Here is a 14,336-nt window from a genome sequence, read left to right as displayed (position 1 = left end):
GCGTTTGATCATGTGTTCGACTTATGTTACTATCTTATCCTAACCGATTGACAAAATTGATTTTTTTTATGAGCCCCTTCCGGAAGGCACACTTTTTTCAGCGAGTCGATTTTAGGCATTGCAGTAAAGAGTAAAGTCACGTTTCGCACATATTTCACAAGTTGCCAAAACGTATTTACTGGGCTAATCAGCTCAGACATAAAATAAGAAGTGCAGAAAAGCTCAAATGTTGTCACTTTATAGCCACTCATGTCTGAAGTAACTGTTTACAGCTGCATGTATTGATATTCACACAGCATTCATTTGAATGTGTGGAACGGTGTGGCGGTGGCAGCAGGAACGTGTTTTGTCAATATCCCAGGAATATCCTCTGAAACCATGTAGAAACTGAACCTCACGAAACCTGTCAACAAGTAGTATCATATTTCGCTCCAAAATGTAAATAAAATAATTTACTTAAACACAATGAAGCTAATTTTAGGACCGTTTTCGGACAATTGTCATTAATCTGGCAGGAACAATTATTTATATATATATATATATATATATATATATACCCCTTCAGTTGGAGTGAAATGTGGGTGGCAAATGTTTTTGTCAGATTTGATTATCTGACAACTTCCTTAGGACAGTAACTGGTAGCAAAATGTTGAAATATCAGAACATCATGTTCAGAGATTGAGCATATGTATACAAGTCATGGTAAATTACAAAACATTAATTTCAATATATTCTCAATTAGACCTTTCCCCCCCAAGTTGTGCAGCCTTACCCTAAATGTCTAATTATTACAGCGAAGATGAAAAACTGCCTTAATAACAAAGTCAAAGGGTCTAATACCTAATTTTAAGAGTCAACACACCATCCTCAAAACTATTTTGAAGAAAAAAAAAGCCTGGACAATAACAACTGGTGGCAATATGGTGAAATATCAGAACATCTTGTTCAGAGATTGAGCAGATGTATACAAGTCGTGGTAAATGACAAAACATTATTTTCGATATCATCTCTAAAATCAAACATTCCAAAAACAGGCATAAACTATGAAACGGTTTTGAAAACCAGTTTGATTGGGACAATCATCAGTGTTAGTCAATCAGACACTTGAATGTGTTTACACAGCTTTCCTAGTCAGCCTGACGATTACTTGTGTATCACAGAGGTTCAGTGACAATATAACTTTCAATGATGAGTATTTGAGCAGCCCTGTGGATCCATCAGAGCCAAACAAACAGATACGTTATCAAATGTATGCTTTAATATGAAACAGGCAAGCTGTTTATGAGTATTCACTTGTTATCAGCCCACTATTCTCCAAGCTGATTCAAATAGCTTGAATTTTCGTAATGTTCATGAGCAGATCAACCCATATGATGAACAACAATCAGAGGTCACTGTTAACAAACACTTTCACGTACATAATATGGTTATCGCCGTATAACAAAGATGTTGTTTTATCAAGCCAAAGCACCGGTACTGGTCCTTCTCAAATTATTGCAGTCCAAGCTTTTTGTTAAAAAACAGAATCTCATCACAATGATCAGAATTAGCTTTAACTAACATTTCTTCAAATTTGTGTCATTTTGATGCAAAAAACGTTTGTGTTCAAACCCTCAGTAAAAGCTGAAAGTTGCTAATGTGATGAGGATTATTTCAGATGGAGGGCTGACGCAGATGGGAGCCAAACTGACGTCTCTCACAGCAGCGCTCATTTCAGCAGGCCGGGACTTCACTCTGCAGTACCATCGAACACAGACCGAGCAACAGCTCAACCTTCCCGGATCTTCGCAGCAAGGGCTGAGTTCTCCTGACGAATGGCCTTGTAATCTTCAAGGATCTTCTCTAGATTGCTAACTGTTTTTTTGCCATTTTCAGTCTCAATCTACAAAAAATAAATACAAACTGATGACGGTTGAAAAGTGACATGATGTTTGCTTAAATCTAAACATGACTTGGTTTCACACCTGCTCCTCAAGATCTCGGATTTCTCTCATGATGGTTCCTGTGTCTTCAATGGTCTGAATCAGCTGAGTGCAGTTCTGAGAGCACAAAAATGTTAGAATGATTAAGTTGATTCTCTTGCAGGACAAAATTGCCAGAATCCTGTTGAAGTCAGCAAGGGCATTAGCTCTTGAGTTGTGTAGTTCAAAGGTTGAACAGATGGACTAGAGCACTGCTAATGGCCTGAGCAAAAGCCACCACATCATGTGCCTTTTTTGTCTGAAATGTTTTTTGCAGGATCACAAGCAGCGTGCCTTTTGCTCGTCTTGTCACATGAGACGAAAATGTCTTTCAAACACAGTACCTGCATTTTAGCACTACAATGTGCAACTTTTTAAAAAACAATCAAGACCAGGGACAACACCAAAATATATATTATCACATTTATTTATAGATCTTAATAATATGCAGACTCATACCTCATGTAAGGCAGCCAAGTACTTGTAGGATTTACGGACAGATTCATCTTTCTTGGCATCCTGCAGTTAAAGATTTCATTTTTTTAATACTGAATTACTATTACAAAACAATGAAAACTACAGATTATATAAGAGGGTCTGAGAGCACATTGAAAAATTAAACAATTTGCAATGTAAAATGAACAAGAAAGATAATATATTTTATATTTATTTTAAATACACTATTGTTCAAATGATTTGAATCCTTTAAAAGAAATTAATACTTTTATTCAGCAAAAATACATTCAACAAAAAGTGCTATTCCTTGAAAAAATGCTGTTCATTTGAACTTTCTATTCAAAGACTCCTACAAAAAAAAATCACATTTCCAACAAAAATATTATGCACCACAACAGTTAATGTTTGAGCACCAAATCAGAAAATCAGAATGATTTGACACTAAAAATTCAGCTTTGCTATCTCAGGAAAGAATTACATTTTAAAATATACTAAAGTATAAATCCGTTCTCATAAATTATAATAATATGTAATAAAATTACTGTTTTTACTGTTCATTTATTTTTGATCAAATAAATGCAGCCTTGGTGAGACTTTCAAGAATATGTATACATATATAAAAAATATATAAATATATATTTTATAAATATATATAAAAAAACCTTTTAAACCTTTGGAAACGAGACTGACCTTAAACACCAGTTCATCGGTGACAGCAAATGTTCGGTCCAGTTTTCCTGTCAGGCCGTTAATCTCTTTCTGCAAGTCCTTTGTATCGGACAAAATCTGCAGGGGGTCGATTAATAGGGTCAGAGGTCAAAAGGCTTCTGAAGACCTGCCAACTTCAAACACAAAGCTAATGTCTGTGGACACAGGTCATGAACTCAGATGAAGTATTTAATTGAAGGCTAGATAAAGGATAAACTCAAAGACCTTAGTGATTTCCTCCTTCTGTTTCTTTATGTTGCCTACGATCTCCAAGATCCTCATGGTGTAGGTTGAGCGAGACACATCTTTAGATAGCGTTTCATACTCAGCTAGCTGTAGAAAAACATTAAGAAGAAGAGTAAACAAACACAGTGAATGTTAAACCAACAAACAATAAATATTATAAGACAGACTTAACATTTCAATGATTTTTTTTAGACCATGTCCTAACCATGACACAAGCACAACCAATCAGAATGTACATTTTTGTTTAATATGCATTTATGTGGACTGGGAATTTGAGATTCCAAAGGGAGTGGGAATACACAGCCAGATGTAACAGACATTGAAACCAAAAGATCATATGTCTTGTGATGGCAAATGAGGACAAAAACTCATTTACATTAAACAGATGGCACTGAACACTTGTGTTTAGTGGTTAGGACATGGTGTAAGTGCTAAATACATTTCTTAGATGACTGAAAGGAGAGGGAAGGGATGAGACAATGAAAACATTTCGTACCAGCTGCTTATACAGACTCTCCTTCTTTTTGGCCTCCTCAGCAGACTGTCTGATTTTGTCATGCAGGTCTTTGATCTCTGACAGCTTCCTGGAGGACTCAGACTAAGGGAAAGTTAACATAACTGGTTACTTCATGAAGGCACACAATGCAGTCAAAGTTATAGTAAGGGCTGCACAATTAATCACACCCAAAACAAAAACAAACAAAAAACATCGCAATATGCCTTAGTGAGTTTATTCAAATAACTTTTTTTTTTTTTTAACATGAAAGCCGCTCATGATGCATTTTCAGTGTCCCGGAGCGGCTTGGTTCACAGTAAATAGATCACTTTTAACATGCATTTGGGAACACAACATGCAGCAACCATCAAACATCAATGCTTATAAACCGGCTGTTGTCAACAATAGAGAACTGTAGTTTTCTGCCAAAATAAAAGCATGATGATATAACGCTTAGAAATTAAGACATTAAGACAGCCATAAATAACAAGGTTTTAGTTTTACAGTTGTACTGTAAAATAACATTTTTCTTATTATAAATGCTCTATAATTTTCCTTAACCTACTGCAATTTTTATTTTGGAGTACTTTTATTTTGCAATGAAATATCACAATAGAGATATTTCTTTATTTTCTTCTTTATTTTTATTTAGCAATAATAATAACAGATATTATTCTTCTTATTATTAATGTTATAATTATTATCATTATTGTTATTGATGTTATTGTTATGTTGATATACAATCAAAACATTTTTTGGGCAAAAATGTGCAGCCACAACACAAACAAGCTTTGTGCACAATACAAAGAAGCACAGCAAATCTAGCACTTAAAACAAAACCAAATAAAAATGACATACATTTTAAATCCTAAACTCAATTTTTATCAGAAACATCACAATTACACTTCTTGTATCGTGCAGCCCTTTTCATACTTTCTTGATATTATAGCAAATATCACAAAAATTACCTTAAAAATTAGGCAAAACCTCATTCTCAAAACTAATTTGCAAAAACAACTAATGCAGGATCAATCAATCGGCCTGTTATTATTCAGGGATTTGATGTACAAAGAATTGAATTGATATCTACATATTTGACTGCTTAGATAGGAGTGCATATTAGCTTTAGATGACTGCAGTTGCTATGGGGCTGTAACACAAGGTACCTCTCTGTTGCTGCACAGCTCTTTTAGTCTGCGGTGCTCGTCAATCAACGGGACTCTGTGTTTCTCCCACTGAGAGGCTAAATGAACCACTCGTTTAGAGCTTGCTTCAATCAGACTCTACCAAACACAAACAGACAGGACAAAGAGAAACATGTCATTAGTCACACGGTTTAATTCTGTCTGCACTGTACTGTAGTTATTCCTGTTTTTATTGTTTGTTTTTGGTTCTGAACGGGGGTGATACAGGTGTGTACGGTGTGTGACTTGTGTACCTGTAATTTTAGCAGGTTGTTCTCAGCATCAGGTAGCAAGTCAATGGTCTGTCTCTTCACTTTGATCGAATTCTCCTTCTCGCCATTACTAACCTCTTTCTGTTGCAGCTCATCTGACACCTGCAGACAGGAATGCGACATATCAATGATTTAAAAAAACTGCTGCATTTATTCTCCCATTAACTGAAGCTTCTGAGAATTGAAATATTTCCCCATATTATTATTGTTACATCACTATATTATATGTGATATGTTATACTATATATGTGATATAATGTCATTTTATCTGATTGGTCATTACCTGCTGGATGGACACAGTGAGCTGCTTGATGTCTCCTCCCACTTCTTCCATTTGGACTGACAGCTGCTGCAACTGTTGCTGCAGAGCAGAAAGTTCTGCTTCCTGCTGGGCCTTTAGGTCCTCCTCTGATTGGTGAGAGCTGGGAAGTGCACTTGCTGCTGCTGCCATCTGCTGGGCTGCTTTCTCAGGTTCCTAAAATAATTTTGTCCTTTTCTTTTAATTTGCCTTTTTAGCTAAGAGCCTAAACATCTCAATATCCACTCATTTAGATTACAAGCAGATGAAATTACTTGGATTAAGGATCTCAAATTAACTTTTGGTTTTAGTTTTAATAACAAATAAGAATAATAATAAGAAATGGCTTTAAGTTTTTCAAGGAGAGATTGACCAATACTAATTTTTTTTGTACTTTTGTAAGTGTCCAATTACCAATATATATATATTTAAATGGAATTTATTTTATAATATAAAATAATCATTAGACTGCAGTGATATAAACATAATATATATTTTTAATTATTATATAAATGCGTTTTATATTTTTTTTGTTTTGAAAGGTTTATGTATTGTTTATGAATTATAAATATTATTACTACTACTATATAATTATGTTTATAATAATAATAATTTTGTGTTTTGTAATGTTTATGTATCATTTATAAAGCTGTATTATAGTCCATTAGTTTACTGGAATAATCATACAATCTAAGAAAATTGAAAAACTAATGGCCAATCACAGAGTCCTGCTGAGAAAGCATATTATCAGTATTAATAGTTTATCTATGTTTATCTCAGCCTAGATTACATGACAGCCTACTGGCACACCACTATTTTTACCATGCGTTTACTGTGTGCAACACATCTACAGTCAGTCAATACAGGCAAAATTACTATATAGATGTCACATATTAGCATTTTGCTTCTCACTCAAAACAAAAAACAATTTCAGACGCATCAAAAAACGAATTACTAAGGCACTCGAAATTATAGTGAAAAAATTAAAAGCCATGTGAATAAAGGCTTTTAAATTTTTTCACTATAATTTAGAGTGCCTTGGAGTGATTCGTTTTTTTTGACGAATTTAGAAATCCCGCATCCAAAGAGCACCAATTTATGGACTTTATACCCCAGCAGCGTGCTGGAGATTTACTACTAATCACCAGAAGCGGCTTTACTGATGAGATGCGCATGAAAACCCAGCAGCATTTTATTTTCAGACACATATTTCTTTTGATTGAGCTTTTGGCACACATTTCTGGTACATTTCCATGTCTGGCAAGCTTAGTCATAGCTGTAGTCCCAAAATGTCTACATTTTGAAAATAACCTTGTTAGTAACACAGTCACGTCACTATTATTTTCCATGACATGTATGAAATTTTCCATGACTGGAAAACAGCATTACAAAACCCAAGATTTTCCAGCATGTGGGAACCCTGGCCCATCAGTTTGAGTAAACAAATTCTGACAGGTACCTGTGTAAAGGTGAATTTCTCTGTATGGGTGAAGCGTGTGCCTTTGGTCAGCACATCTCCCCCAGTGGAAGCACCACCGAATGACTGCAGAAGTTCAGCAAGGTCAGAAGTCGAGCGCGTGGCTCCGTGTGTGTCAGGACGAGGCTGAGCCGCTGCCCTCAGCTGCTCCTCGATACGCTTCTGCAGTCGGGCCTTCTTTCTGGATCGGTACTCCTGAAGAGACAAGATAACAAGAGTGGCAAGGCTTTAAATCCCCAAATGAAATACTCAACATAATTATATTTCTTTAGTTGAATATCACATTTTATTAATTTACTAAATCATGATGGTTCTGAATGCGCTCTGGCTATTTTCAAAGCACTGCAGAAAAAACAGTAAACAAATAAATTACAAACACAGATAAAGCCTTGCGATTTACAAATAAAATATGTGCAGACAATAGACCAGTGTGTAAGTTAGTTGGAGGGGCAGGTGAGGTGAGAATGTGGAACTGAGATGTGAGAAGGCAGCGGTACAGTCAAAGGACACATACATGCTGAATGTCACACTTGTGTGAAAGACATCTCTGTGTTCCATCCTCGTGTTGATGCATGCCTTTACCACAGAGATGCCATCAACGAAGCAGGACAGCAGCAAAAATATTTACATGCTAGTGTTATTGTTATTACCAAGACAGGGAAGCTAGGCGTCGTGCTAGAGAGACATCATGCTGAGGCTGTAAAGGCCGTCTGTATGAGTAAACTGAGCCAAACTGAAATGAAGTGCTCGGCAATTTAACTATTCTATTAATTTCAGTTTCAGACATTGTTAAATGATGCACAATGATGAATTCATGAGCTTAATAATAATAATAATATTAATCGGCTCTTAGAGAGATAGTTTTTATAAAAATATCTACTCACCCTCAAGTTGTCTCAACCCTATGAGATTCTTTTTTTTTACATACCACAAAATGTAATTTTTTAAAGAAAATCATGGCTATAAGGACTGGGGCTGTCAAGCTTTAAAATGACAAATAAAGCATCATACAACTGACAGCCATGAATGAAACCGATCATTCAAACTCAAATAAATAGTTTATCTACAAATCGGACACTATTATTAACTAAAACTATTCAAATGGTTTTTGGTCATCTGAAATAAAAGAAATTATTAGAGGATTATTAGATTATATTAGATGAAAAAAAACTTTAAAGACTTTACACTTTTAGAAATGTTGCTTTAGCAACTTACTGAAATACTGTAAATACTAATAATTCACCCTAAATTAAAATTCTGTCATCATTTACTCACCCTCAGGTTTCTCCAAACCTGTATGAATTTCTTTCTTCTGCTGAACATTTTGAAGAATGTGGGTTACCAAGCAGTTTCTGGTTTATGGAAGCCAATGGGGACTAACAACTGTTTGTTTACCCTCTTCAAAATATCTTCTTTTACATTCAGCAGAAGAAAGAAATTCATACAGGTTTGAAACAACTTCAGGGTGAGTAAATGAAGAGAATTTTATTTGACCTTCTGGGTGAACTATACCTTTAAATTAAATCTTAAATTAAAAATGAAAGATACAAAGAAAAAAAACTATAATTAATTGCTCTACCTTGTTAACTGTTTAAAAACTATTAAAATGACAAAGGCACAACAAAACGAATATAACAAAAATTAATAAAATTACAATGATAACTAAAAATATATATTGGAAAAAAATAAAAGCAAAGTTCTGAAATATTAATACTCTAATATTATATAAACAAAGCTAAATAACACTGTTATAAACGCCATGGAGACCTAGAAATGATGTCAAAACTATCACTAAGCAACTAATGACAGAATTTTTATTTTTGGATGAACTCTAAGGAGGGATGAGAATAACCTCAGGTGTAAGTCTTGACAGAAGGCCTTGGCTGTTCCATTCACTCTCCCACTCCTGTGTGGCACTAAGTTCAGAGATGTGGTTCTCCAGGAGGGACGCTGGCACCGAGGCATGCTGGGAAGGCTGGGCGGTCACAGGCAGCAAATAATTCCTCCAGTATTCTTGCACCTCTGAGAGAATTCACAAAGAAACATCAAAGACATACTAATGTTAGCTGAATGAATCATAAGAATTTGGTTTTTGTCAAATTCCTCAAAGGGGTAATCACACTTCAGGGGCAAGTGGCAACAAGGCAAATACCACAATGTATAAGACATATCACACCAAACCCAAGGGGGCTTATTGAATTGAGTAAGTGAAAATGAGCATGCCTTTTGGCTGTTTCCTGGAAGAGACCTTCACTGAATATGGGAGGCTCAGCGGCTGGGCGTGGAAACTGTGACATGGGCCGGAACTCTGAAATTACATTGACACACATTTGTCAGTTAGTTAGTTAGCTTGCAAGAAGTTTCTAGAGTTCTGCATATAAGCCTTAGCCCTGGATTTCAAGATAAATGCATGCTGAGGTACCTGCGTTTTACGAAGAATGGGGAGACTACAGGACAGAGGGAGCCAAGGCACTGACAACTGCGCTTTAATTTGAGCAGCAATTGCTCTCTGCAGCAGCGCAGACTTCCCTAAGAGAAGAGAGATACATGCAACAATCAGACAATTCTGAGAAACTAGCCTCATTAATCATATTCATTTAATCCAATAATCAAAAGCAACATGTGACGCTACAAAGGCAAGCAAACTATTCTTTGGAAAAAAATAATAGTAATGTTTGCGATAGTGAGTCTGAATCAGTCTGCACTGTTTCCCACTTTCCCAAGTTTATAATTGCATTAACAAGCTATTAACTGAAATTGACTCTATATAATACTTTCCAAGATAATAAAACATTTTAATGCATTTTTAGGCAATCAAGAGTGCTTAATTAATGTAGGAGAATTGAGGGGGAAGAATAATCATGTCTAGTTTATTGAAGAAAGCTGGGAATAATCGGCACTCTAAGCTCTTACATTAACACCCTAGTTACATCACATTACCCTTTGATCCCAGCATGAAGACCACACAGCCCAACTGCAACACTTTATTAATACACAGCCAGAAATTCATCTCAGGTGTTGGAGAATTTGTTGAAGAAATGGTTGGAGACTTTGAGTCACACCAGATTTAATATGAGGTGAATCACTTCAAATTACGTCATAATTCTCCAGTATTATCACATGGTGTGTAAAGTAATTGATATAAAAGAATTGCAAGTATAAACTCTGAGAATCAGGCTCCCATAGTTGCTAGATTGCAGTTTTACTATCTGCATTGCAACTAATAGATCATGCTGTTTCACCCGAAATAAAAAGAGTGACATCTTTTCTTCTGTATTGTGACATATTTTCTAATGAAACAAATTATCGAGAAGAAAAATGCAGGGAAGGTACTTTTTTCTAGTAGATCTGAATCTGAACTTGAGGATGATTTTAAGAAATGGCAGGCTTTAAGTAGACAAAATGATTGCAGAAGTCTGGTAAACATCACAAGAGAGAAGACTGTTGTTTCAGCAGAAGATTGAATTATGACATTTGAATTAAAAATTGGATGGATGAATCAATCCCAAAAAGATGCATTTATAAAATAAACACTGTGAATTCCCATTTGATATTTAATATAATTATCAAGTACATGCCAAATACATAAATGCAAAAAAAAACAGTAGTCAAAAGTACCTGCAGGCTGGTCCGAGGCATCTGCTCTCTCTCTGGGCAGCTTCTCAACCAGAAACATGAACAGAGAGCGAATCTCTGGCTCATTGCTGTAGAGAAATGTCTGGTAGCCAATTTCCCCTTTAAAGCCCACATCCTAAACATACAGAAGAATGCAAAAATCACATCAGAGTGGATTACAAGTCATTGCGCTACCTTGTTAAGTTAGAACGTATAGAGCGGTACTAACAGTAGCACTTTACAGTAAGGTCTCATTTGTTAACATTAGTTAATTAACTAACACAAACTATATATTTTTAATTTACTTTTTTTTTTTTTTTAATTTTTAATAACATATTTTTACACCAGTTATTATCTTTTGTTAATGTTATATTGTAACCTTTGTAAAAATGTTCATGTTAGTTCACAGTACATTAACTAATGTTAACAAATACAACATTTGATTTTAAAGGGGTCATATGATGCATTTTCAATTTTTCCTATCTCTTTGGAGTGTTACAAGCTCTTGGTGCATAAAGAAGATCTGTAAAGTTGCAAAGACTAAAGTCTCAAATCCAAAGAGATATTCTTTATAAAAGTTAAGACTTGTCCACGCCCTCCTAAAATGCCTTGTTTAAACACGCCACATGTCTACGTCACTGTGTGGGAAGATTTGCATAACACCGCCCAAATGTTCACGCAAAGAAAGAAGGAAACTTAACTTTTATTCTCGCTGTAGTATTGTTGCCGTCGCTATGTTGTGGAGATGCTGTGTGTTTTGTTGTGAAAGCGAAACTACTTTGTTTGGTCTTCCAAAAGAGGACGATATCCGCTTCGTCATGCCTGGAGCTGATCCGTGCTGGTCGCTGAGGAAATATATCAACTTTGTGCTGTAGATCGCCGGATCGGCTTTCACCGTGGACGAAGCGGAGTCCAGCCCGGGGACGTCACATGTGGTTGCCGCAAGCCTCCTTCGTTGAATCCGCCGAGCGCCAATCACTCAAGACTCTGTGTGTTTCGTTGTGAAAGCGAAACTACTTTGTTTGGCCTTCCAAAAGAGGACATAATGTTTCTATAAAGTGGTGCATTTCCAACTTTGCAAGGACAGTCTGGCGCTTCTGACTCACAGCCTGTAAGTACGTTTTTTATAGTTAAAGAATTTGCCAATGACGATTCAAACGCGAGTTTGAGCAGTGTAGAGTAGCGCTTGTTGTTTGTCATTTCTCCGATCACAAATGCAGACATGGTTTTATGTTTATGCGGCGCAATACGCAACGCAAAGCGTAAAAAGACAGTATAAGTCATTATAATCCATAATTATGTCCCCACTGGGTGCAACAAATGCCTCGTTTGTAATGGGTTTTATTGGATTTGTCTCGTGTCGCCGGGACACATGGAAACACAGTATGGTAAGGGGCGTAACATTTCCGTCACACGCTTGAGGAATTCGGCCAATCACAACGCACTGGATAGCTGGCCAATCAGAGCACCCCTCGCTTTTCAGAACGATGAGCTTTGTAAAAATCAACGCGTTTCAGAAAGGCGGGGCATAGAGGAGAAACAATAATGTACAGTATGTGGAAAATAATGTGTTTTTTGAACCTTAAACCGCATAAACACATTGCATTACACCAAATACACAAAATAATGTTCTTTGTAGCAACATCATATGACCCCTTTAATAATGTATTAGTAATGTTGAACAAAAGCTAAGATTAAAAGAAGTATTTTCATTGTTAGTGCGTGTTCACCAATGTAGTTATGTGGTTACAAATGAAACCTAATTGTGTTTCCAGTACTAACTACTTATGAAACAAAACTGTCAAAAAGGATAATTATTGATGATATTAAAATAATAAAAAAAATATTTTCCTTTCTAACATTTAAAGGTCATCTGAATGAAATCACAACAGATTAATTCAATCACAGAGTATCCTCTCTAAGATTCTGCAAAATCTATTGTCTGCAGTAAGGACTCATTTATCTTTTATGAAAAATTTTCACAATTTATCTACAAAGTCTGGTTAATTTGTGGTTAATAAATGTTCATACCGTAACATCTTTATTTAAACCTAAGATGAAAACAAAAGTGCTTATTCACCAGCAGTAATGCATTTTGAATGGCTATCAGCTGACTCTGTCAGTTGTGAGGGGTCAAGTTGACTCAAGCACACAGTGGGACGTCGTCCAGGCACCGTGTCTCTCACCTGACAGGACTGTGCCAGGCTCATGCCCAGTCTGAAGCGGGCAGACATGCCAGGGGGGAGTGAATGGGACAAGCCATTACCCAGCGCAGGGTCGATCACACGCAGGCATTTCACCACCGCCTCCACGATCAGCTCACTGGTGAACTGCTTCACACTCTGAACATCCTCATCAATGTCCCTGGAAGATGAGGAGGTGATCCCAACCACACATTGACAATAAATAAGTTTGACATGTCCCGAGATGCAAATCACTCCAAAGAGGGAGGAAATGACTTGTCACAACTGAGGAGACCTGTTAGATTTTGAATACTTACGTGCCAGCTTGTCTTAGAGAGTGAATTAAAATCCTGTCGACTTCCTCCATCACGGAAAGAGGTCAGATATAGCTGCTCGACTGTCTTCCGTAACAAAATTAAACCCCCACCGTGGACAAGGCAAATGAATATCATAAGGCTTCAAGCTAACCCTCAGCATCGCCTTCACTACAGCCTGTGCAGGGCTGCTAACCTGGACGACCGTTCGGTTGCCATGGTTACATTTCAAAATGCAGCTTCAAATGAACCGTACATTGTTTTTTAACACATGCTGCAACAAAACTGCGTGTCAAAATTACAGCTTTTTTTCACACAGTTTCTTCCAAATCTGCTTTTTCTGGAGAGGAAGTCATTACTCAGGAGTGTCCGACGCAGTGCACCATAGGACATGAAGTTTTAGCTCTTTGAGCCGCCCGTAATGAACTACTCGTATAAAACTCAAGTTCCCGACATCCACAGCGCGGGCAGGTCTCTTGACGAGTCCGACGCGTAAGCACGTGCGCTGTCCAGGAGCGAATTGAAATGTTGAGAGTTTTTTTTGTAGGTTTGAGAGAAAATCAGATGATATAGATCATTAGATTTAGAACAGTCGTCTTATTAGCAGATGCTTAAGCCAGAAAGAACAAGCTATTTATTGTCAATATTATTAATGCTGACTTAATATTTAATGATATATTTAAATCTACAATGATTTGTAGCATACAGTAAATCTTTAGAGATCCTTAAACTAGGAAAAAACTACAGGTTTTACATATAGCTGCTACTTGATTCACTTCTTCAAGAAATACTGTTTACACGTTGATCAGTAAAAATAAATAAATAAATAAATATAACAAGACAATGAAGAAATTTTGCCATTAATCCTCCAAAAAAAAAAAAAAAAAGAATGGCAAAAACAAAACGTTAACAGTCTTTTGAAGCCTGACAATTGTTTTGTGTTCCTGAGACCAAAATGTGTTTTATTCACTTTAAATCTTGCCAGGCCACAGTTTGCATATACTGAAATATGATATATGGTGATTAGTCAGGTGACATAAAAACCAATGCAGTTGGAATCGTTGACACACTCTAAAAATGGGTTAAAATGACCCAGTCTGGGTTGTTTTTAGTCCAGTGGCTAAGT

General features: G+C 36.3%; 1 protein-coding gene across 1 annotated transcript; it reads right to left on the bottom strand.

Annotated features, from left to right (window-relative positions):
• Positions 1-806: 806 nt before the first annotated feature.
• On the bottom strand, positions 807-13,576 carry ccdc22 (CCC complex scaffolding subunit CCDC22). The gene is made up of 16 exons (XM_016459787.1): positions 13,214-13,576; positions 12,900-13,077; positions 10,717-10,849; positions 9,521-9,627; positions 9,322-9,406; positions 8,951-9,120; positions 7,081-7,293; positions 5,607-5,798; positions 5,306-5,425; positions 5,034-5,150; positions 3,868-3,969; positions 3,351-3,458; positions 3,108-3,203; positions 2,421-2,480; positions 1,965-2,039; positions 807-1,882 (listed from the first exon to the last, which is right to left on the bottom strand). The coding sequence occupies exons 1-16, from the start codon at positions 13,261-13,263 to the stop codon at positions 1,769-1,771; spliced, it is 1,920 nt and encodes a 639-aa protein (XP_016315273.1). The 5' UTR covers positions 13,264-13,576; the 3' UTR covers positions 807-1,768.
• Between the last annotated feature and the right edge of the window lie 760 nt (positions 13,577-14,336).

The sequence above is a fragment of the Sinocyclocheilus anshuiensis genome, unplaced genomic scaffold (assembly GCF_001515605.1).
Source record: "Sinocyclocheilus anshuiensis isolate Anshui unplaced genomic scaffold, SAMN03320099.WGS_v1.1 scaffold1024, whole genome shotgun sequence".
NCBI classification, from domain to species: Eukaryota; Metazoa; Chordata; class Actinopteri; order Cypriniformes; family Cyprinidae; genus Sinocyclocheilus; species Sinocyclocheilus anshuiensis.
The sequence above is the reverse complement of the archived record's forward strand: the minus strand, read 5'-3'. Positions and strand labels throughout refer to the sequence as shown.